We start from the raw sequence: 26691 nt of genomic DNA on the forward strand, positions 1-26691 counted from the left end.
ACATTCCTTCATAAAGTTAAATCAAATACGAGCGAACAAATAGCAGGTGGAACAGTGATCTAATTTGAATTTCGAATCTGGGAATCGCAATCAAAATTCAAAAAGGGAACACTCGATCACCGCATTAAAGCGAGATTTGGTATCGTCTAGAAATCAATCTATCCCTCCATTAAGCTTTAATCTTTGGAGGTTGGCAATAACTTAATCCCAACTTGAGAAACGCTTTAAATAAGCAATAAACCGCTACAGGTGCTCTGAACGGTTCCTATTGAGCACAGATTAAATATCGTGATATTCGGGCACAGATTAGGTAGGATTATTTTTCGGCGATAATAGAGTCGGTTGCTTGATCATGGGAAAATCGACAAATGTTCGCGTGTCCTCAGCAATAATTGAAACGGGGAGGATTTTATTTTTCTATTGTGTTCGGTATCTATCAGTTTCCGTGTAAGTCGATAGTTTTCTGATGTCAAAAGGAACGCGAGGGTGAATGGCACGAATATTTCAAATAAAACAACAGTGATTTGTGGATTTTGCACGTCTTCCTACTTTGCGTTTTTAACAGCATTGTGTCTGTTTCACGTTTAGACAAAACTTTCTAAGGTCACTAGTGACTCTCACACATTTACGAACTCATAAAAGCCGACTTCAAAGTATTGTTTACATGCCACAAAATTCGGCACAGTTATCAATCGATTAAGATAAATATAGTATTTTTTATTAAAGACGTATGCGCAGGCGCTATTTTATGTCGCATCTGTCGGTGTCTTTGATGTCACACGTCCTTTGATGGATCAAAGAGACCGCCCATCGGTCGCCATATTGGTAAAAATAACACATTAAACTATGAAAAACATTGGTTACGAGTTATCGCTATTTATATGCTGTCGTTGGGTTTGGAATAAAGACACTTGTTAGGTTGTCCCTTGATCTATCTTTAACGCTATACGACTATATCTACTTATTAACTATATAAGGGTGAAAAAATGCAACCATTAAGGGTCTGGGCCTCAGATATATATATATGTTACATGATTATTTGTCAAATAGGCAAGTAGATCAGCCTCCTGTGACACACGCCGTCGACTTTTTGGGTCCGAGGCCAGTTTCGTCATGATGTCACCGTCCGAGCGAATGGTAAATGCGCACATAGAAAGAAAATGCCTTGATGAACAGCCCAGAATGAGAGTCACACGCTGGAGTAACACTGCTCTAACTGTTGTAACTTATGTGTGGCTAAAATTGTCCCATAAATGTCCTATTTCTGCTTATCTAAAATATGTATTGATACCTGAGACAGGTGATCCCATCAATCCCCATTGTTTATACAATTCGTTAATAGCGTTATCAGAGGATGCCGTCTTCCGCTCGATTACTGAGAAACACGTGAGAAACGGATAAGATGCCAATTATTAGTTTGACAAATAGTTTAATCAATGAGCATCTTAATTTGTGAATTTAACATTTTTAATCTGTGTCACTGATAAAGTGAATGGAAAAGAATTCTATTTCTTTAAAGATTTGGAAGTCTGTAGTAGTAATAATAAAAAAGGCGGTTCGTAGAAAAATAAGCGTCAGCACGAAGCGAATTGAGAAGGAAAGCCACCGACTGATATTTTAAAAACCTGGAGGCCTTTACTTGTGAAGGGTTTCCGATGAATTGTACTGGATTAAACAAATCGAAGCGGTATATTCCGAGGTCGTAGGTTCGATCCCCGGCTGTGTACCAATCGGCTTTCTTTTAATGTGCGCATTTCTTTCGCTGTGACACTGTGTTACCTATATCTAACGTTACAATCCTATTTACTACCAACAGTCATTTGTTTTTATTATTCTAGCCCTTAACACGCAATTAGGAATGCTGTAAAACATTATGACGCAAACGTCTCAATACCGCAACGTAAACAATTTGAAAGGAAGTGTAGACAAAGCAGTTCTTTTGAACGAGTGAGTGATTTATTGGACGAATGCTATAGGTCACTTGCTTCTTGAAGAGTTCGTTTGGAATTCAAAAACAGCATCGAGATAATCATTAATATTTTTTTTCTATTGTTTATTACCTGTTACGTAAAATGTTCACTATAGATAATGCTAATTTATTTTTTCTGTTTTTAAATGTCGTGAGCACAGATTATAGGATATTCGAAATTTAAATTCTTCCTGTTCCTTCCTTCTGCCTGTAGGCCTCCATTTGTAATAAGTAAATTAACAGTTACGTAAAATGTCGACTATAGTTGATGCTTATTTATTTTTTGTATCAGTTTTAAGCACAGATTATACTATATTTATTCGAAATTCAAATTCTTCATAAGACTGTAGACCCATTTGTAATTACTAAGGAAATTTCAACAAAATTAGCATCATACAATGCACGCTATTGCAGTCAAGTACAATATAATTCTAATCAAGTTATGTATAATGATAAACATCAAATTTATATACTCGGCAGTTTCATAAATACGTATAAAGTACAATTTATTTAAGATTATGTAATGTGAGGTCTAACAAGGTTTTTCTGCGAATTTTAATTAATTTATTACTTTTTATGCGGCATTTTTAATAATTTAAATGCGAATAAAGCCTTTTTATTATGAAGGTTAAAATAACTTTTAGAATATATTTACACCAAAATTGTGTTTACCATTTGTCACACAAAAAATATTAATGAAATTTATTAAAGGCATACCGAATTTAATTCTCCCAAACTTTACGGCATTGACGTGCCAATTGACAAGTCTATAAAACGCCGTAAGTAGAAATCGGTGGGCCATGCAAGCCCCCGACTGGAATCCTTTAGGATTCCACGTGCCCCCCCAAAACCGACTTGGCAACGAAGTATTTTAAAGGCGAAGGTAGCTGGAATGACGTGAACATGAACGTGAAGGATACCAGGACCGATCAGGTTTGTGTTCGCTGGATGTACCCAAATAGGGCTTTAAGTCAAGTACGTAAAACTTTACGGCAAGCTTAGTATTTAATCAGAATTTTTGACTAAAGACGGTGGTCCATTTTTTTAGTTGCGACAAAGTCCCAGCAAACATATCGTCTATACGCTAAACGGTTCAAGATATGGAATTTAGCCTACACCCGTGTTTGTCCTTATATTGATTTACTAAACGCTCCCAACTTTTTTTGGTTTCCTGCTCATGGGAAACATAATTTACCAATAACATGTTAATCAATAAAGCATTTAAATTTTGTTCTCCAGCACTTTTGATGGAAGCTGTAACACGCAGAGAGAGAGAGAGAGCAGGTAGTGAGCCTGGAGGAGTTGAGGGTAGCAGACTTCGAAGCCAATCCCCTACTAGCTGGACCGAAAAAGGCCTTTACAGGTCTTATCATCACCCAGGCGCAGAGCCAACCACAGGAGTGAGTGGAGGAAGTTGTGTGGCGCCTCTGAACCGACAGAAGAGTGTCAAATGGCAAGCAATTAACCTTTAAAATGGATTCCAAATCGATACAAGAGCCTATTTATAAGAAAGAAAGAAAACCAATAGGAAAGCCCTAAGCCCCCACTAGGATTTCCAGGCTGGTCTCTTCTATTTGACATATGACGTAATAAATCATACATACGACTTTTATATTTTTATTTAATAGAACATAGCAAACGGGCAGGGGGATCACCATGTACTGCCATGGACACTCCCAATGTCAGAGATCTCGCGAGTGCGTTGCCGGCCTTTTAATAATTAGTACGCTCTTCTGTTGAATTGGTTCGGAAATACTTCAGTGGGTAGCTGATTTCATATAGTAGTAGCGCGGCATGCCTTTAAAAACGCTTGGTTGTGGAACGACGGACGTCGAAGCGATACGGGTGGAGTTTCGTATTACTAAACTTCTGTTGCACAATAATTTTTTTTGCATATGACAGTTAAGTTGTTGCTTAACATTGTTAATGCTTTGATTTCTTAGTCAAAAAATTCAATCTAATCTCGTCATTATAACGTGAAGGCATTTAAGAAAACCATGTAACCGGAAGCTGCGTCTCTGAACTGCACAGTTCCCAATAGTGTCTATTACATGTATATAATATATATCTATTTGCGTGTATACCTTGATAATCAGTATATGTGTGTCGTGAGGCGCCTTCCTTCTCCTTATCAGTCAAACAAAGGGTCATATTCTAAGATCAGTGTTATGAAATATTGTGCATTCAAATTGTTCCGTTATAGAGAAATATATTTTACTAACCTGTCTAACATTAACTAACTATATACAAATATATATTTCTTAATTAGAATTCTTTGTATAAAATAAAAGCCCGCAAGCGAGCCTTCCGGTAATGTAAGGGCGGCGAAATCACTTAACATCAGATGAGCCTACTGCAGGTATACCTATATACCAGTTGTATGAAAAAGTGTGTCTACACAGGTTGTCGATACCAAAATACATTTAGTATAGTATTTTGTACAAAACCAGGTTCTTGTTTATTAACAAGATAGCACCCATCGGAGACACGTTTCATACTGATAAGATGAGGGCAATGTACCCTTTGTTTGTAGAGGCTGCTGTCTCTTGGGCAACCGTGATACATGGGCCTTGAACAAGACCAAGATAATACCGACATTGGTAAACGAATGGAACACTCCAGGCCTACTAGTCATTTGTCTACCTAGGCGCTTTAGGTGGAGTACACTTGTCTGTTTATGTGTCGTAATGTAAAACGAAAATTTAAAGAAAGCAGACTGTCAACTGTCTTGACAGATTGAAACGGTAGAACGTAAAACCGTTTTTTGGACCAATCAAAAACTAGAAACACATTTAAAGCTATTTAGTTTTTTTAACAGCACAGCAGCTAAGCAAAACTAATTATGGACTTGACAAATCATTACACTTAAAATCGCCAGTATAATACTCGTAAGAGAACTAATCTAAGCGTACGACCAACCAGGTTTCAGAAGATAAACCACTCCTTACATGGAAATTGTATTCGTTTCTACAAACTACCAAGCGATATTAGCGAATTATCAACTGAATCAATTCGAAACTCTCGTTAAACGTAAATTAACCAATGAAGCTTTTTAGAAATTTGACAATAATTTAAATGATCCTATCCTTGGGATTGATTTGCTCCAGTGTAAACAATTTGTATGACTCAAAACGTTCATAAGTGTACTTGGTTACCTATATGAATAAAGTTATTTTGAAAATCATTTTCAACAATCGCGTTATAGGGGTTAGGTATAAGCGTTCATATAAGTAAAATTTCTTAAATATTCCTATCGTAAAAAACTTGTCCTAGATACTGTCCTACTACATACATAAGTGTGATTAATAGCGCAACTAAATGACGAAAGGAGTTGAATTAACTTAACTACAGAAAGGTATTGTTGAGAAATGTTAATTTCAATATTGAATGATGTACTCACTGTGTAAATGCATTCAAGAAACATTTTCTATATTTATTGTTATTCGAGATTTTGTCCCTTATTCCCAAAGTTTAAAATCAGAAGAATTTTCCAAAGTAGGTCTGCAAAAACCAACCTAGAAGTTCAGGCACTTCATTCGCGAATATATATATAACTCCGGATAAGTACTTTTTAAGGGATTAATTAGGCTGGATATATTATTGGTGGGCTCATCAATTTAAAAAAAAAGCATTGCTGTTTTGCTGGTAAAACAATAAACACAAAATTTGTAGTATTTTTATTTTGTAACATTTATGTTTACCAAAATTGTCATTTATTTTAGAGTTAGTTTGTTTTATATACTATAAATAAAGCATCATGTATGATGAGGTGATCTTCAATAAATAAGGATTTGTTTAAAGAGACTTTAAATAACGTTGACATCACATTTGGTAATAACTTATTATATAAAGTATTGTTTTAAAAATGTTAGTTTATATATAACAAGGGGCAGGAGGCTTATCTGAAGTTGAGTGTTACCTACCGTTAATAGACACTCACATTGCCAGAAGGCTGGCCAGTGCGGCCTTTAGATTCTTAACGATAAGCTATTTGGAAGTAATGAACAATGCCGGTACATACACCATCCATTCTATTCTGTCTTTGGGGATCTTGGGAGTATATTTAAGAAAATATATCAGTCAAGAAAATAAACATATATAAAGGAAGATTTGATGGAATTTCTTATGCCTTACTTTTGGTAGAGTTTAATCATAAATAAATTTGAGACTTTTTTAACATTCGCTCCGTACGGTGAAGGAAAACATCGTGAGTCAACCGACATGCCGTAGACCGAAAAATACCGTCCGTCGACGTGTGGTAGGCTCAGAAGATTAAACTACCTATTAGAAATGATGACGGAAGAGATACATAAGTTTGAGGCTCAGGCCTAAAAGGTTATAGCGCAATTTGTACAAAAACAATTAACTAAGAATAATACCTGATCTCCCGTTTGATATCATCATAGTCCCGCTGGGTGTCGAGTCTGGCTTCGAGCCTGGCTATGTGCTGTTTCTTCTCGTCCAACCTCTCTTCAAGTCGTTGTAATTGTTGCGCGTGCGCCTCTTGTAACGCGGACAGCGACGCTTGTAACCGCCTAACGTCTTCTACTAATTGGGCTATCTGGAATTAAAGAATTGTTTGGAATTTAAGATAAATACTAAATTCACGAGAAAATTACTTAAAAAATCTTGTAACTGAAGCGATGTTTGTCAGCCAGAAGACCGCTGGACCAAGTCTATCTATATCCGAAATCCACAAGTATTTCATTACTAACGTATTTTTATTATTATAATATACTCAACGACACTATCTTTGCGAATAATAGCCAATTCATTTGTCTGTCACATCATTGATTTAAAAAAATGTTTTCGTGAAAATAGATTCCTTGATAGCATTTTTGTGTCATTTATTATCAACATTGGTATATTTAATTAGTGTACACAATCTTTACTGCATTAGATAAAAATATTTCGTGATTACAGGTAAAATCCGAAGAAATAAACCATAAAAGATCATATTTTATTACACACGTTATAAAATAATTAGGTATCAAAATTATCACAAACAATGGCGTATGTGATTTAGATTTAGTTATTACTTGCTGACGTATTGTTGCCTTGAGTGTCATATAATGTATATTTGGAACATCTTTATCTTGACAATAAGTCTTGTATAGGACTAGAAAAATCGAGCAACAGATTTATAGATAACTATTTCATAGATAAAAAATAATTATTTTCCACAGATTACAGAAATCCTCATCGAATCGAATATTTTTCATTTGATTCATAATATTTTCACGACCGCGGATGGTATGTAATTGTCTGACCTTCGGAAGATATCAATTGTTCCAGGTGCCGGCCGCATTCGACCGTGAAGATGCATATCGTATGCAGCGGAAGTCTGACTCGCGAGTGACGCATATAGCTGTAGTGTTATTTACTCTGTGGTCACAGACTACAATTGCCGTCGACTTCTACTGGATTTTTCATTGTAATTATTTTATATTTGTTACTATTATATTAACATTGACGCTCCAAGTATGAGCCGGTTTTATTCGTTCGTAATATTTATTGCTAAACTTTGTCTTAATCAAAGTAAGTCAAATCAAGTCTTAAATTTAGATTATTTTTTATATATAAAATATAATTAGGTAATCAAAATATATAATTTTGGTCTTCCCGTCTTGTTTTGAGAAACCGAAAATAACTATATCATTGTTAAAACAATAAAAAATTAATGATAGACAATTTAATCCGAGTGGTTTGCCAAAGTTAACCTTATCTTTATGTAAGTTGAGTTTGGATTTAGTGCAGCCAGCTGTCAAATGTGTCATATCCTAAGATAAACAAATTTTGACAAGTCCTTGAGTTTGACATGTGACTGAAAATTCGAATCACTTCCGATCTTATTGGTTCAGTGTTATTTTTTCACTTAGGTATATGTTTTTATATAACAGAAAACGGACTCGTGGACACTGTCAATGCCAGAGGGCTCGCAAATGCCGACCTTTATAGTTAGTTCATCGTCGGAGTTAGTTAGTTCATACCAGACGCGGATATAAAAACTTCAGTCAATAAAGTTGCATAAATTATTAATTATTTTAAATTCAATTAGTTTTTGGCCGTAGGAGGATATAGTAGGATTAATATTGCATCAGATAACATTGGTAGAATATGTAAAAAGTTTTATATATTTTTAAGTATTCATTTGGAACTTCCTTAACGACGCTCTAAGACGCAAAAGATTTTCAGCCAGTGACTCATTTATTATCTTTTAATAACCCTCTATAAAATAATTATTAAAATATTGATATAATATGATAATTACTGCTATATATTTGCCACGCTTGGTTAAGACATTTATTTATTTTATTAAATTAAATTGTAGAGTATTCAAGGCTGAATAATAAATATAATTATAATGAAATATATATTTTTAATTTTATTAGAAATCAAATACCTTAACCACGATACAAAGCAGTGTTGGCTTAGTGGTTTTAACGTGCGACTCTCATCCCTGAGGTCGTACGAACACCGGCTGTCCACCAATGGACTTTTTGTCTATGTATTTAACATAGGAGGTGAAGGAAAACATCGTGAGGAAACCGGCTTGCCTTGGACCCAAAAAGTTAAGTTCCAATTATATTGACAAACCATAAAACAGATACAGAAACCTGAGGTCTAGACCTAAAAAGGTTGTAGCACCACTTGTTTTTTAATAATAACAATTTTTTACTTTGTACAATGAATTAGGTTTAACAAAATAGCATGTTTTCCCCTACAGCAATAAAACTCTGTAAACAAGCTAATGCTGGTTAAATGTACCTAACGGTCAACTCAACATAAAAGTATTAAACGAAATTTAGTCCGGACAGAACCGCGTGTAATTATTGTCTTAATTCGGCCTGCGTTGACCGCCATTAGATGTGTAGGGCATACGCTTACAGCGAGAACTTTGACTGTAATTTTTTTTCTTTGATTAGGGGCCTATGTCTGTCTTTTGCCTTGTAATATTACTACATAATAGAAATTTATGTATTTACATTATATATTTGCGGATGGCGGACACATGCGACTTCTTCAATACAATATTGCGAGCTACCAGATTGTGAGGAAGTTGTATGGATCTGGTCTGGCGCCTTCTAATGATATATCCAGTCCATAACACAAAAAACACACAAACCACATGAAATATTGCCTCGCTGTGTCGTCGCCGCTTCCGCCCACACTTTGGACAGCGCAAAGGTTCCTCAGAAGGGTTAGAGTTCGCCAATTACCTACAATCATTACTATAGACAATTATGTTTTCGGCCGTCACAGTTAGAGGTTTTATTGGGACGCTTTTTAGTTTAATTACTAGTCTTTTTGCACGGCTCGCCGATTGTCTGATTTCGTCGGACCCAAATGGTCTTAGTTGTTCCGTGTTAACAGTATTGTTAGAACCCCTATAAGCAGGAGCGTCAAATATACTTGCAAAATACCAGATCTTTTTGTTTCCATTTCAAGTGGCGATTCAGATATCAAAGGGAGGACAGATTATCAAAATAGCAATAACATCGAATGAAAAAGGAAGCCGGGAAAAATGCAATCGATGCATTTGACTTCCGAGATGCCGGATTTATTGCTGGATTTTTGTTGACAACCCAAAAGGAATGAATTGACTGCATCAGTTAAAAGAACGTTCGAATATTATGCAAATGTATCAAAATCTGGTCAGATGATAGGTGACAGTCCCTAAATTCCAATATCGAAATGACAATATTCAAAAGTAACAGCCCCATTCAAAGCCTCGTCACAAAAGAAACGTATTAAGCCAAACATCACACAAGAAAACGATCACGCAGACAAAACAATGGGAAAGAACGTCAATGGCAAGAGCTCAAATCTAATAAAGTAACAAAACTGATCCAATTCGTCCCCTGACAATCCATCGTCATAAATTTGTACAAGGCTCAATCACAAAAGAAGTGATGAAAGACAAGTGAACGAATAAAAAGGTATAATACGCCATTTTGCCGTCACAAAGTGGAATCCATGTCGGCTATCTGTCAAACTGGTCAAACATGAGAATTGGCGGGTTACCGTTATTAGCCTGCGAAATTTAAAAGGCCACCGGGCAGATAGAATGCCCGACGACACGAACCCTCTCCGATTTGGCCGGCGATTCTGTGCGCAATACCAACTGTTGAAAACAAAAAAGACGCTCGGATAGCTTCTACGGTGGCGAGTTTTTCTTTTTCCACATCTATTGCTCAGTGTATAGTTCGAACCGAGTTTCATTTCGAGGTAAAATGATAAATGACGTGAATGATTGAACAGCCGGACATGAGTTTTGAATCTCCAAAAGAGATTTCGGTCTATTCGTTTTACATTTCATTCGAATTATGACGGGCGAGGACTGACAGCGCCGCATCTATTGGAATTAAAATGCGAAAATTTATCGGCCATTTAGCGGATTGTCACGACATCAGCAACAATTCATAAATATTCACAACAATTGTCGCGGTGCTTTTATACGAGCCAGCGTTGATTGACAACAGACGTCATATCGTCAATCAGGTATGCGTGATCAGAAAACCGCGTATAAAAATACGCTGTGAGCGCAGTATTCATTGCATATCTTTTACAATGACTGTGAACTGCATAGTTTTGCATTTGAAATTCGAAAACATGACAATGACGTTGACAGCGAAATTGGCGGTGAATTTGTCTATAGCTAGACGTGGCATTCCATTTTGAAATGCATTGACAGGAGCCATTAGTAGCTTCGATGATTAGTTTCTGTCGGTTTTTCACTTCGACGTGAATCGATAACTGGAAATTTATGTACCATAGACAAATGCAATTGTAGTTTTGTGGCAGCCGGCAACGAAATGAAGCAATTATAAGTTCGGGGAGCTCATTTATTGCCTGTCTATCGTTGCAGTTATAAAACAGAATAGAAAACGAAGTTTACCGTGTTGTTATTACTTCGTGTTATGAATTATAGGATATCCGATATTGTGGGAGATAGGAATTATTTGTAATTTCATTTAAGTTCTCGAAACTTCGGAGTTAACATTTAAAGAAAATAAAGAAAACTTATCCATAGTCTTACAACGATTACATCCCCTTATGACGGCAGTTGATATTTTATACATTAGCATAGACAACAGGACTTTGGCACATACTACATATTCTCTCAACTTAATTCGACCTCCTTTATCTGCTATATAATCAAAGAATATATATAGCAGAAAAATTACGTAAAAATATAATAATTCAAGTACAAAAGACAAGTACAAATTAAAAAGGTGTAATAAATAACCCCAAAAGCAGAGTTTGGTCAGCACCAGAACTCCGACACGTGAACAGACCGCACGCGATACAATGCAATTATACGAACGTCATTCGGAATTAAAAGAAAAACGGCTTTTTTCGTGAAATGAAAATTCTGGCTTAAGCTGTTTATACCTGAACGAAGAAATGACAATTGTTTTCTATGCAATATGAGAAATAGATTTTGTTATGTATGTTAAGTGATAGAAAAACGTTTTGCCTTTTCCTTTTCTATAGCCACGGACAAAACACTGTATCGTTATCGTCACTTAGATTTTAAAAAGGTTATATACTTTTAAACGGTATTGTTATTAGTTGTCTAAGAAGTGTTTATGAAAGCCTTAAAAATTTCGCGTTTTAGAGGGATGTTGCTGTAAGATATCGCCGTTAGATTATTTTGACTAATGTGGCAGTAAAAATATGGGTTCTACGGTACACCATTGTATTCGAATCGGTTAGAAAAAACCAAAATATTCTGAGGGCCCTTTGTCTTCAAGTTTATGAAGAAATTCTTTAAAGACCTAAGCGTACTAACGTATCTTTTTTTTTTGTATTTACTAGTTAATATATAACCTTCTTCGCTGTATTTTCGGTGCCTAGTTTATCAACTCGAATACGATTGTTTAATTAAAAACAAGGTTTTTAAAGTATTTTATACTATCATAAATCATTTAATATAGACTAAATTAAGCAACATTATCAGTACTTAGAAAATGTTAATGGATTTCTATTCATTTTATAAAAAATAACTTAATTGTATAATAGTTTAATAATATTTTTATTTATAAATAAATAGATTATTTAACACCTCGTTTCGAGTGCTTTTTACCAATCAGCGAGTTGTCATTTGTTAAATGAATATTTTTAAAGTAATTTTTTTCTATTGTTAATGTCGTTTTTTCTATAAATCTTTCGCCTCATTGTAGAATAAATTTTTGAAAATATCTTTATCTTGTTACGCCAAAGAAGTATAACTTCTAACTCGTGTATATACACACGCATTTTTATTAGTGTTATAAATAGTACATTATACATAGTAATTTTCATTCAAAATTCAAAGGAAATTTTATTCATCATAATGTCAAGGATAAATGGTGCGACAGAATCCAGTTCCGATTCGCGGCACGGCCGGAGATTGACTGAGTTATGAGGAGCTGCCACTTAGGATATAGGCAGTTTAACCTAAATATCATATTTAATGATAGCATCCTCGTGGAGTACACCATTTGTTTGTATATAGCTTTTATCGGATTATTAAGACACAACTTTGGAACGCGGAACAGAATAAGCTTTAGTTTATGGAAAACTTTTGTTTTGTAAGCTTTCAGCTGTAAGTCCTATTAAAAAATAACTGTACAATTTCTGTATATTTTACGAACTTTGAGGCCCAAAGTATCAATTCTTTCGCGATTAAAAATAACAGTGGTTCTACAACCTTTTTATGTCTGGGCCTCAGATTTCTGTATCAGTGCATTTATCAGTCTAATAGGCAAGTAGCTGATTAGCCTCCTGTGATAAACATCGTCAACTTTTAGGTCTAAGTCGGTCTCCTTACGATGTTATTCTTTACCGTTCGAGCGAATGTTAAATGAGAATAGAAAGTCCATTGGTGCACAGCTGGGGCACGAACCTACCACCTTAGTCGCACGCTGAAACCACTAGGTGAACACTAGACCGACACAACTCTTTATTAACACTAAAACGTAAAAACATATTTTTTCATAGAAAATTCTCTTCAACTTTAAACAGTTGAAACGTAACAGGTGAAAAACGTAAGTCCGAGTAAATGTCCCGTTTAATGTTTTCACGAAAGCTTTTAAAAGTTTTCGACTAAATACGATATGTACTAATTAGTAGGGACTTTTCTAATTAGACAAAGCAAATAGACGAAATAAAGCATTAAGGAGTTGTGTAAATATTCAAAGAAAGGGGAACGCGTCCCGCATATAGAGATCTGGATGTGATATTTAAATTTTAATTTATTAAATTTGAGGGAGCAGTGCCCTCGTGGCTTCGGCGTGCGACTCTCATTCCTGAGGTCGTAGGTTCGATACTCGGCACCAATGGATTATATCGTTCTTTACGACTATTAAGGAGGCGTATGCCTTTGGACCCCCTAAGAAATTTTTAAAAACTGATAATATTACATGCATGATGTAAAATGGTATCGTCTCAGTTCCCAGTGAACATTAAGTTAGAGTTTATGTAGATTCTAAGTGAAAGTCAAAGTCAAAAATCATTTATTCATATAGGTAACACAATGTACACTTATGAACGTCAAGTGGCGTTTGAGGTTAGGTTAGGTTAAAGCCAAAAATTTGTAGCTTCTTTCAGTCATTTCACAAATCATGATGATTTAATTAGTTTCTATGGGGTCAAAGAGCATGCTCCACAATATTGCATGGTACACCATTGCCGAGTGATGAAAATATGTAGAAAAAAAATTGGAGCTGTTTTAAGGTGGAGTCGTGATTCGACAAATTTACCCACTTATCAGCAAAATATAATATTCTTAAAACTAGTTAATTTTTTTCGATCATACCTTCAAGGCAATTACAAGAAAAAGCTCATAATTTGAATACAAAAATAGCCCAACAATTTTATAGCACAAGATAATTCAATATAATCTAGGGTTTTAAGATCCAGCCGTAATTACAAGTTAGTGCTTATCATTCCTTAACTAGCAGATGGCCAAGATATGTTGACACGTTGTAGAATCATTTTTTCATAAAACATGTTTGCCGCCGCAATTATAATTATAAATAAAATTGACACTAATTACCTCGATTTAGAGACTTCTAGAAGCGTAGTTTTGCGTTCCTTTTTTGATTCTGCCAACATTCGCTATGAAATGTCATAGGTATTTATTCTTAATTAGTGCGGTCATCTGGTCATCGCGCGTGCGCGAACGTATAAACATCGTGGCACCCTTGGATTTCTATATTCATTTGTTTATTGTCAACTGGTCTATGACCGGTTTCCCCACAGTGTTTCTTTCACCGCACGACCGTTAAATGCGGATATAGAAAGTCCATGGGTATCGAACTTACGACCTCGGATGAACGCACATTAAACTTACTACATTCTTCTTGGGGGATGAATTTTTTAGACATAATTTGCGGATTTGTGTTTTAATTGTAAAGCCAAAAATGTTTTCGTTAAAATACGATATCAAAGCGAAACTTGACATGTGAATGGTCCGTTACCTAAAAATTAATTATATAAAACACATTATGAACATTTTAAACTAAAATAAGACTATCAATTTTGAGAAAATACCTCAAAAAATTTCACCTCTGTAAATCCATACAAGTCTCCAAATGTAATATTCTAATTAAAACAAACGAATGCAACTACACAGCAATGAAAACCCGAAGTTTCATTAAAATTTAGAAGGTTACATTCCCAATTAAAGCCCAATAATTAAAATGAGTTTTATATCAAAACGTAACGAACAGCAGCTAATTACTGTTAAAATGAAAATGCGGTCTCAGTCGTACAACAGATAAAAGCGAGACACACATTAAAAAATCAATACTAGAACACAACACTCACAATTAAGACGAATCCCTCAAACGTCATAGCACCCTTATACGGAAACCAAACCGCGGAAGTATCACATGTCTCTTATTACCCACACATAGAGTCTATTTTCCCCCAAACAACGAGAGGACACCCGCAAACCGACAAGAATCATCCCGCAAGCGAAATTGTCACATTTACGCTCCCGACAACTGTAAAAGAACGCAACAAAATCGAGAATCGAATAGCAACAGTTGATGCGGTAAAGAATTATCCTACCAGCAAAAATACACCCCAGCGTGGGGATGCGTGGGCACTTTGGGCAATATGCAAAAGTTGGGGTGGTGGAGGCGGGCGGCGTGATTAGGCCGTGTGTGACGATGCGCATCTTATGCCCGCATTACCCTTTCGTTTTCCTTCCGATAGCTGCCTTTGTGGGGCGGTCCCTTTATCTGTATAAAAAGTAGATCATACGATACCAATTTTCTTCCAGCGCTTTCATATCGCCGATCAGCTTTGCGACGTATTGGCGCCTTTGATACACGACTGACTTGGGCTCTTTTATCTTTCAGTTTGCCTTTTACGATCTGTTTTCGAGCGCACGCTCCATTAGGTGTTGTAATCTTCGTAAACTTTCAATTACGTTGCGATACGTGACAAAAAGTTATCGCATCAAGTTGTTATTACTCTAGAGTCTCGCGAAGTTTTTGCACCGAGTTACCGACACCGCACAATCGACTAAATGTAATCCCCATTAGCAAAATAAACTACACCGAGGGTGGACTCGTTAACACACTTTCCAAGTTTGCCATCGAAAACTACCCCCGTTTAGACTACCAAATACGTTCGAGGACAAACTAATAAACGTGAATGTTTAATATTCTACCAAATCTTCACCCCCGCCCAAATTTCAATACGAGCTTAAGTAATATCGAATTTAACCGCGTTCGAAACGAAAACGTCGTAAGAACGCATAGCGTGTCTTTTACTTAAGATGTTTTGTTTGCGAGTGCTCCGAGTGCCTGATACAGACGTTATGGACGATTCAGAGAGTGATTTCCCTTGAAACCAATGTAGCATATAAATACCATTATTCTGAAACAATACACATTTTCGCCCCCTTCGGAATCGTGTTTTGAAGATGCTTTCTGAATATTCAAATTGATTTTTGTGCATACCAAACTTGGTTGCTCGCCGTTATTTTTAATCGGCAATTTTACATCTAAGGAAAACGATTATTAGAGTGCCTCTTCATCAAAGGCGGAGCCTATCTCTGACATATTAAAAGTAAGCAATTTTTCGTTCAAATGTTTATAGGGTGTAATTTCTCATTGCCTTACTTACCACCCCCTCACTCACACATCGGCGTCTAATGAAATCAGACATCCCAGCGCAATTGTAGATTCAATTAGTACACAGCAGTTGCCATTCTTATCGGAGGAGACGATTTTACGAACGAATTAATCCGAAAACATACGATTCCTATCTCCCCCTGCCTCCATCGTCTTTGGAAGTGTCTATACGCATCGGCTCAACTTGTTTTATTTGTCGTGTGTAATTAAGTACCTAACATAAATGAGGACGTATAAAATTCATTACAATCAATACGCACACATACGCTTTCAAATGTGTATGATTTGGAAATATATATGCCATGAGTATCATCTAATATGGAAGAGAATGATTATTAAAGGGATTTTTTAACCACGACAAATTCCAATAAAAGGGTTCTAAACTTGAATGTAAAGTGTAATCGAATTAAAGTGACAACTCAATAGTCAATGGTAAATTCAATTTTATAATTCGAATGCGCAATCAAAACAGCCAAGCGTGTCCGATCGGTAATCATCGATAGATTATAGAGGGGTAGAAAAAAAATAGGGTTTTTTAATCTGTGGCTCATTGATCGCGCCTCAATATTGACGATTATTGATATATTGATATTAATGTGTTACCCGCTTGGGGTGCTCCCAACGTCGACGTCACCACAATTGAATATTGTGTAATTCTTTTGTACACAACTTTTATTATGGTAACATTGTTTGCGTTCCGTTCCATTATTGAATGTTTGACGTTCGAACGGTTTGTTTGCTCTGTTCCGATTTTAGCGGAAAATTTTGACATACCCTTTAATTTTTACAACGCGACGTCAAAACGAAATTGAATTGTCTTATTGAAATATAGAACTTCAATAAAGATACGAAGTAATAAAACACGTTACAATTTCAAAGGAAGTGACAAATCTTGGATCCAATCGGTGAATTAATATGCTGACAATATGTGCCTAGCGGGTTCCATATTCAACTTCAATACTCGAAATTGACACCGCAATATTCCAAATAGAAATAAGATTGCCTCGGGGGGGAGGGAGGCAGTTTATTATATCCAGGAACGTCTTCGCGATTGAAACCAATTGTTAATTGAGCCATATCTATGAAAACTGCGTCTGTGCGAGTCGATTCTTATCGGCGCTCCCCGTTAAATTTATAACAATCGTCTCTCAACACGAAATCGTGTACGATATTCGAGTCCAATACAAAATAGAACGAGATGTCTGAAATTTTAAACCTAAACAATTAATTAATTCTGAGTGATCAGGGATATAGGGACATATTTTTTTAAATATCAATATTTTATGTACTATCTACTATCCCTGTCGTAGGTTCGATCCCTGGCTATGCACTTATGTACTTTTATGTGCGCGTTTAATATTCGGTCGAATAGTGAAGGAAAACATAGGACAAAACGTCGTCGACATGTCACGTACGTAGAGAAAAATGATCATAAAACAAATTCAGAAATCTGAGGCCCGGACCTAAAAATGTCGAATCGCCACTGATTTTTACAAATTCCTTGGAGACTATCTTATTTATTATGATAATACCCAAAAGTTATATAAACTTAGATACATATACATATATTAATACTTTTTACGAAAACATTGAGTTTGTTGAAATTATTATTTATGGCCAAAGTTATCCGTTCTATATTCGAGTTATCGTTTCTAAATTGGAAGTTCCCGACAATAGTTAGACAAATGAATAAATCCAAATGGAAATTTCCTATTCGTGAACAATAGTTAGATTTTAGAGGCTTGTATCTCGTACAGACAGATTGATTGGGGCCTTAGCAAGGCTGCCTTGTTGTGGATAAGGCTTTTATTATATTGGAAGAAGTCAAAACTGTATTAAACTCTATAATCATTGAGAGAGGTTTTACTAGAAACCCTTCCCAGGACAATCACTAATTAAAGTTATAAAATGTCATGTCATGTTAATAGTAGTAGACGACCTCCGATGGGTTGAAGGCTTCTTCCAAATTTTATTTTTATTTAATTTTTTATATAATAGGGTGTAAATGAGCATATAGGATGACCGAAAAGGGCAGTCATTACAGCACATAGACTCCCAATTTTAGTGGATGCGGAGCCGGCCTTTAAGGGAGGTGTACACTTAGTTTTATTAGATGGAGGTCGTATCTTTAAGGGAAGACCCCCAATTCTTCCACTTGTCTCATCCTCGCCACCATTTTCCAACCGTTTTACTCCATCTTCCCAGGTTTCTGGTGGGCATCCTCTCTTTTAAGTTACACAATTTGATTTATCATGCAAAATGTACTAGCGTTTTCGTGTTCGCTTACTAAGCTTTAATTGGAGATAAAAAGCTGTCTTTTATCTGAATTACAAAACTCCATCACAGTTTATCAATAAGCAAGGTAAAAGTGTCTTTAAAAATTATCTGATAATAATAATTAATCGACTGATAGTTATTAATAACAGAGCAATAGACCAAGTCGTGTATAAATCAAAACATCGCGTTCACATAAATTTTGTTTCTCTCTCCATATTTCGCTACCTGGGTCGTTTGTTACGATTTTATTATGAAAATGAATGGCGTAGCCGAGGGGGGAGGGGGGCTACGATCAAAAGGGTTCCTAATTCGTTGCACACTACAGCAACTAGAGAATTTTATGGAGCGACTCTTTTATGGGATAATCAAATTTTGTAATATTAATGCGAATGTCTGCCAATCGATCTTGTGTTTTGTTTCACTTGCGGTGTAAGCTCCGATTCAGTTATAAGTTTTAAGTATATATCTTAGATTTTTCTGGGCCTTTCAATAACTATAGTTTTGGTCGCAATTACCTAGAAAATATAAGTAGGAACATGTCTCACTCAGAGATGCGTTTCTTGTGCACTACAAAATACTGTCATTGTCGAACATTTTTTTTCATATTATATGAATTAAGTGATATCAAATGGACACTTACAATGAGTACATTCTTTTCTTGAAGGACCCTCGATAGTGCCTTAAACCTCGAAATATGTTACGTATTTTTCTCTTATAATCAAAGTGAACCTTGAAATCTTAAACAATATTTCATTACAGAAAGTTGCCAATTGTTTAATCCAAAAAACAAAACCATTATCGCAAACCTAATTCACAAACAAACCAATACAAACTTTTCCAACGTATTGAGGTCTTATTTACGTCGAAATTAATTTGCGGCGAAGCAAATTTCAAATAAATATTCGAGTTCGCTTTGTCGTACATCTAGTTAAGAATTAATTGGAATTTTCATTGTTAAGAATACATGTGTAATTAGAATACAGAGAATGTTCGAAGAAAATAATTCTTGCGTGTCCCCGTGCGGAGTAATTAAAAATGTTACCTTTGCCTCTGTACTCCTATTAAACGCTTTTTCGTTCTTAGTTTTATTTCCCATTAAGACAATGCAGAGTTTTCTTAAAGATCACATAATATTTCCACTGAATAAGTGCAGAATTCGATTGTGTGATTACTTAAGCGCTTTTCAGACAATTCCTACTGATAGCTAAAGACGGTGACATTGGTGATACTTGGTAATAGGCAAATTTGTCTAGGTCTCAGATATCTGTTTCATGATAATTCGTCAATTTAATAGGCAAATAGATGATGATCAGCCTCCTGTGACATACGCTATCGATGTTTTCCTCCACCGTTCGAACGTGTGTTAAATACACACATAGAAAGAAAGAAAGTCCATTGGTCAGGAGTCAGGTCAGAGTCGTACTCTGATACCATATACAGGTATAAAATGTATATCATCACAAGATATATTAAACATTGAGGAACCTGTATGTAAATTGAGCCTCGGAGATGGTCCACTGAAATTTGAATATAAATTTTCGTCCGCCATATAAGGATCATTTATTTCGACCTACCATAAAATATAATGATTTTTGACGTACCCAGGCCATATTAATTGTACGGTTACAGGGGTGTCGATTTATCGAAATATTCATAATTGAATGTAAAAAGATATTTTGTTTTGAGAGATGTTGGTATTGTATAAGGGTACATATTCATAAATGTAGGGTTTCAGAAATTAGAACATATCGAATAACGAGAATAAAATACGAGTTTTATACTGGCTGACCTATCGTCTAGGTCAGGATGTGAAATGTCATGCAGTCAGCCGAAATTAATGATGGTGTCACCAACGGATTAACATTGGAAAATTTTAATAATCCCGTGAAAGTCCTCTAAATATAGAAAAATTACACAAGAGCAGTGTTCTATTAAAAAAAACAATTAAAGATAATGTGTGTAACTGAATAAACTGCGAAAAACAAGTCTAATATCAAATTGCGATCACGAAAAATTGGAAAAAGGACCGACAAAACGTTCTCTCACCGCTAAGAGTTCTGTATTTACATAAAAAACAAATAATGCAATGTCGAGACGGGATGCGCATAAAATTAAAATCGATGAGAGATTTTACCCTTGGAATTAAATATCATTGCCCTGCCTCACACTAACACACCCGTACACATTTAAGCGACACATTGTATCATCACAACTAGATAACACATAAAATAATTGTATTATGTAAAGATTTATGTGAAAGAAAAAGCCTCAAAACCTTAACCGTTTCGAAATACGTAATTTAGTTATAAGCTTTATTGTAATATTTTAATTGTGAAAAGTATGTTATGCCATTACATTTGTAACGTATTACAAGTGTTATTGTTGAGTTGGGCCTAACGAGTATTTCTTTACTTAATGAACATATCTTATAATTTTTTCGTCATTTCATATGTAATAAAGTTTTTTTTTAAATATAAAATACTTATACTAGAGCTGTTCCTTAACGATAATTGTTGGAGTAACACGTAAACAATGTATTAAATTAAAAATTATTCTTACGTATCATTGGAACGGATATTTCATAAAAAATGGCACAGTCCCAATGGGGTGTAGCTTAAAATATCAGTCCTTACTTATTTGCATACTAACTAAAATAATTTATTATTTTTTCTCGGAGGGTGAGCATGTGGGGTGAGATACAATGGGCATAACTAGAAACTGAGTGTTATTGGCATGATCGCGTCGTCGACATTTTTATAAATATTCTTCACTGTGTCAAGTACTTGATTATACAATTTTAAAACATACACAGATATCATAAAAGTTAAACAAATTCAAAACAGGGAGTGCAGAGCAATCCGCGTCTACAAAACTAGCAAAACAAATATATTAAACACACGGAAATGCAATATTCGCAGTCAAAACTGTAGATGCTTAAAAGTTGAAATCAAAGCGGTTCGGAAATCAAAAGTACGGTCGGCAAACCGGCCGTTTCGCATCCTTACAAAGTATCGTGATTGCGAACAAAGAGTAGACGACAACTTTTGCGAACGAGTCGGAAAAAGTTTCCCGACTAAACTCTAAAGCTTTGACTCGCCGTGTCGTATTGTTCGACGTTTCAATCCCGTGTCAACAGTTATTAATTTCGAACTGATGCGTTCCGAATTGGCTGTGTCGTATCGAACTTTTAGATTAGCCGACGACCGAAATTATCGAATGAAATTAATTAGAACATTTCTGCGGACGGTGCAACTCAGCAGCGAACGAAATTATCATTCGTATCAAAGAGAATATTTTAAATATCTATACATAAACATGGCGGAGTTAGGTCCAGACTAACCCACACCACGCCCGAAGATTTACGCTCGTTTCATGCGATACTGTCTAAATGCTCCGGTTCACAAATGCATAATATTTAATTCTTTTTTTAACCCGTCTGGACATGCCTTTGTTTTAATATTGATGAAAATTTCTACACGTGAAAAGATATGTTTTTCTTCTTTCTACTCAACGAATTTAAAACACTAATTTGGACTAAACTATATGTAGCTTCAACTTCTGTTGTTAGTTTATTCATATGCAAATACAATCACCGTTGATCTAAGATCGAGGGATTTCCGAACAATACGTTTCCCTTGTAAGGACTGGAATAATTATAGACTGCGAATCGTAACTAGAAACTGTATTGAACTGAATATAGTTATTATTTTTAAGAGCAATTGACTATATGGCGTCGTTATGTAGATATAACCTAGTACATGAAACAGTAAATTTGACATAAGCTCCGAGAAAAAACAAAGTTGTAAATAAAAGCTTGCGGAATTAAAAGCTCGGACAATTCGTCATTGCTTTTTCAAAATTTCAAATTCCGAACATCAAACGCAAAAAGATATAATTAAAAATAGAAACAAAAATTCCATAACATAGGCACAAAACAAAACAGACGAAGGGTCTGGAAAGATATCGGCGAAGGGGTTGATTTTGATTGAATATCTGCTATTAAGGGTCTACCCCACACACACACATTAAATAATACACGTTTAGTTTATAAATATGCATGAGTTTCGTTAAAATTTGTGCACCTTGAGTTAGGGTTAAGGCGTGAATGTTAAGGAAAACCTTGGGAAATGAATTATTTGTTTACGTTAATTTTTAAGGTGAGCTTTATTAATCAATATTCCTAAAATAATACTATCAAATGTAGCGAACGTAAACGTTACGCAAAAGAAATGATTGCACACAGTTGCAAAATATAAATCGAGCAAACAACTCGTATTAATTAAAAAATAAAGACTACGTTAAAAGATTTAGTTATATTTGCTGCCTAGGAAACGCCCATGGGCATATTGGAATTAACATAACAGATACCCTTTATATAGATACACCCGCCACCGTGAAATTGACGTACGAATTTGAGGGACGCTTCTGATTCGCGTATTCTATACATTTTAATATGATTTCCTCTTGTTAGGGAATAATTAATGAGTCATATTTCAGCGATGTGGGGCTTCCTTCGCGTCTTATTGTTTTCAGACCTATTTATTTTTTGCTCCATACCGAATTAATTTGAGTTATTTATTTAGCTATCATACGCAGGCTTTTGACTACACAATTAGTACGAATCTTAATGATATTGCGAACATCCGAAAATATAACTGGTTTTCGCGTTAATTGCGCATAAAAGTTCATTTGTTTTCAATTCGATATACGCCGTACGTACATATCTTACGAGTGACAGGTGTCATCTGTCATCCGTGAATGACAGCCGTCTCCGGAACAATAATTGAAATGGCTGTAATCAATTATTGCGATACTTTTTTCTGTGCGTTCGACAGTAAAGGATACTACAAATACTATTTGATTGTTAGATTAAAACTATATCTCGAATTGCTATTTCACTTGACAGATGACATCCTCTATTACAATAATTTAAGCCGACGTCTTTGGATATCTCACTCCAGGTAATGAAACAGGAATATCAACTCAACTTTTCTCGTAATAAAGCCCAATTTCTCGTGAATATTATATGAAAAACAATTTCAAATTCACATTTTCTCTATGAAACTATGTCTTCATTTGATAAATATCAATTTTAATTAAAAGTACGGTGTCATAGCTTGAGATGGTCGTTTTTGGCGACGGTCCAGATTTTTTAATGAAGGTTTTTTCACGAAAACATAGATATGAATATTCGATATCACGTCGCTGGTAAGGACGTATGTGACCTAGTTTACAAGCTACGGCGGTTTTGATTTTTTTCTCATATTCGTAGCTGATTTTAATTAAGTATACTAATTAAAGTATATTTCGTCATACTACTTTCTCAAGTAGTATGACGAAATATATGTATGAGCTCTCGCTCGGACTAACTAATCGTGGTTGATGACACAGAAGGTGAATCACGTGGCTGAGAGGCGAGGCTGGCACTGGACAGAAACCGGTGGAAACAGATTCTCCGCTCCAGATGTTCCTTGCTGACCACGATGGTCAACATGAGCTACCGACCGAAGAGAGGGAATGAATTTAATGTTATATTATAAACCTTTCTTATATATTGAACGTTAGACTACAATCGTTTGACATTCATGTTTTCATTATCGATATGTTGGATAAACTTTCCAATATGGAGCGTCGATTTAAATGCCCATATTTTTTTTGTAGATACTAGAGAGTACTCACTAAAAGAAACGCGTTTTGCAAAGTTTTAGGTTGCGTAAACTAACGGTTCACGAGATATATTTTTCATACAAATTAGTAAATAACAGATATGTTATCAGTGCGATAGATGATAGAAGCGTCAACATGATTCGTTTTAGAAAATTTAAACAGCGCTTCGTGGCTGTATCTGAACTAAACAGAAGCAAATTCGAGCAGGCTTCGTGTAGTAAACTAGACGAATTGTAAAATCTTCTCGATCACGAGTGAAAACGTATTGACGTACGTATACTTGATGGTCTATCGTAAAGTGATATCAGATGGAAAGTTAGACCGCACGGCGTTTAAGAAATGCGACTTGCAGGGTCTTTTGTGCCAAGTTTGTTCACCTTTAGAGGGTTATAGAGCTCGTGATTATGTATTTGGGATATTGGATGCATATTTCGGCACAAATTGTTTCAGATGATTTTACATTGTCATTTGTTTAAGACTTAACTTGTCAATTCTTGTCAATTCTTTAAGACTTAGTAAGAAGTGTAGCATTATGTAGGCGAAATAGTTATGTAAATTTAACTTTTTGATATATGAGGGGGTTTAAAACAAGGGTTTTGCTTATATATAATTCAGTTGCAATATCTTGTGCAAGGGGCAACGCTCTAGGGACGCGGGGATCAAAAATCGCGATTGAACCCTATCGAATGTAATCTCTGTCAATAGAGGGGCTAATTTTATACAATTTTGTATATAATTGTATATAATATTCATGGTTTATTAGATATTAGTAAATATATGAGAGATAATGTTCAGCGTCAACAGCAACCTAAACAGAACTGTTACTTATGGAATAATAAATTTATATATAGTTTTATTATATTAATTATATATCCGTTAAGTTGATCAGTTAATATATCATTTAAGTCAACGAAATAATTAAAAACAATTACGTATAATTGTGATTGCCAAACCTACCTGTGAAAACAAACCATATGTACAGAGCTGTAACGTCTTTTGGTACATAAATACATATGTGCTTGCTGTTGAAACATCTTTGTTAAATGTCTAGTAAGAATAATAATCAAATAAGTATATAATAAGGGTGGACATCGACTGATCGAGGCCCTAAGGGTTTATCGGAAGGGGTAGAAATTGAGGGTGATCATCTCTCGTATGTAATGATTGTTTTCTTAACCGACAGCGAAAATTTTGGTTCACTTATTATATACTTTTTAAATGAGATTGTTGCAAGAAAAGTACGTGTACAATTTTAATTTTCAATAACGTTTTCTCAACCTAGTATTATTATTTCATATATAAGAGTGGTGTAGGCCTAGTGGCTACAGCGTGCGACTCTCATCCTTGAGGTCGTAGGTTACATCCGGCACCAATGGACTTTCTTTCTATGTGCGCATTTAACATTCGCTCGAACGGTGAAGGAATATATCGTGAGGAAATATGAATGAAAATGACAAAAAAAGGCTGCGTGTGTCAGGAACAGGGTTATCAAAACATACAGAAATCTGAGGCCAGACTTAAAAAAGTTGTAGCACTGCTGATTTATAAGCGATAATTTCTGAAATTTGTAATGTAAAACTTCGTAACCGACTAAGAAATACCCAAAACTATGCGCAGACATATTAACTGCATTTAAACCCGCTTAACACTAATTATTGACTAAAAACATAATGCGGTCTAACTAGTAGCGTGACCGAGCCGGTATTTTGACACGGAATTATCTGTTTTACTCAAATTCACGCTTTTCGGCAGTGCCAGCAATTACCGATAGCTATCTGATATCGTGCCTTGGGGTGTACTTGCAACAGTATTCTTTAGATAAACATCGCACTGTACTTAATAAACTAAAATTAACGTCCGCGTAAATAGATTTAAAAAAAATCCTACTTTCAAAAGTTTTGGCCAAAAGTCGCTAAAATCTATATAATTTTTTTATTATGAATTTTTTTTGTGTTCATCACATTTGTTTTGTAATGTATCAGTATGCCAATGGCAAGCTTTTAGAAACAAATGACGAACTTGAACACTGTAAAAGAACTTTTCCGTCACTCTAAGCAGAGAGATATTCTAAAAGTTACAAAAAATTTCGTATAAATTTTAAGGTCGAGTAAAAATAATACATATTAATGATTAGCATACAGTGGCAAGCCCCTTTCCCCATACAGAATTGGAGCCGAAATTCAACTAATAAATGCGAGTAATTAATCATACGAATATGGGTAGCGGTAACAAATAAGTTACGGCAAAAATAGTTGGGAAACTTGAAATTTGATGTGGGTACAAGATTGATATGAATTATTAAAAAGTAAACGTCATCAGTACATATTTAATTGGAGCTTTTGTTATGTAATTTTTGGTATGTATAGTCAAACGTTTAGTAAACAGAACAGTGTTGGCCTAGTAGTGTAGGTTCGATCCCCGGCTGTGCACCAATGGAATGTCCATGAGTATTTAACATTCGCTCGAACGGTGAAGGAAAACATCGTGAGAAAATATATTTTACTTTGAAGCCTTTGACCACATAGAATATATTAATTATATTAATAATATATTATATTTTTTGGTTTAACCTAACCTAACCTGATCAGAATAAAAATAAAACTTAAACTTAGCTTCTGTAACTGGGATACTGGGAACAGAGAC

At 35.2% G+C, this 26691-nt stretch overlaps 1 protein-coding gene across 8 annotated transcripts in view; it reads right to left on the reverse strand.

Moving 5' to 3' along the window:
* The window catches only part of LOC123710376 (homeobox protein cut), a 124162-nt gene that overhangs the window by 22138 nt on the left and 75333 nt on the right, over positions 1-26691 (reverse strand). For all 8 annotated transcript variants that reach the window (XM_045662221.1, XM_045662223.1, XM_045662222.1 and 5 more), the window contains one exon: positions 6349-6530. In XM_045662221.1, the coding sequence (XP_045518177.1) occupies positions 6349-6530 (182 nt within the window). The remainder of the gene's footprint in view (positions 1-6348; positions 6531-26691) is intronic.

The sequence above is a fragment of the Pieris brassicae genome, chromosome 5 (assembly GCF_905147105.1).
Source record: "Pieris brassicae chromosome 5, ilPieBrab1.1, whole genome shotgun sequence".
Taxonomy (NCBI): Eukaryota; Metazoa; Arthropoda; class Insecta; order Lepidoptera; family Pieridae; genus Pieris; species Pieris brassicae.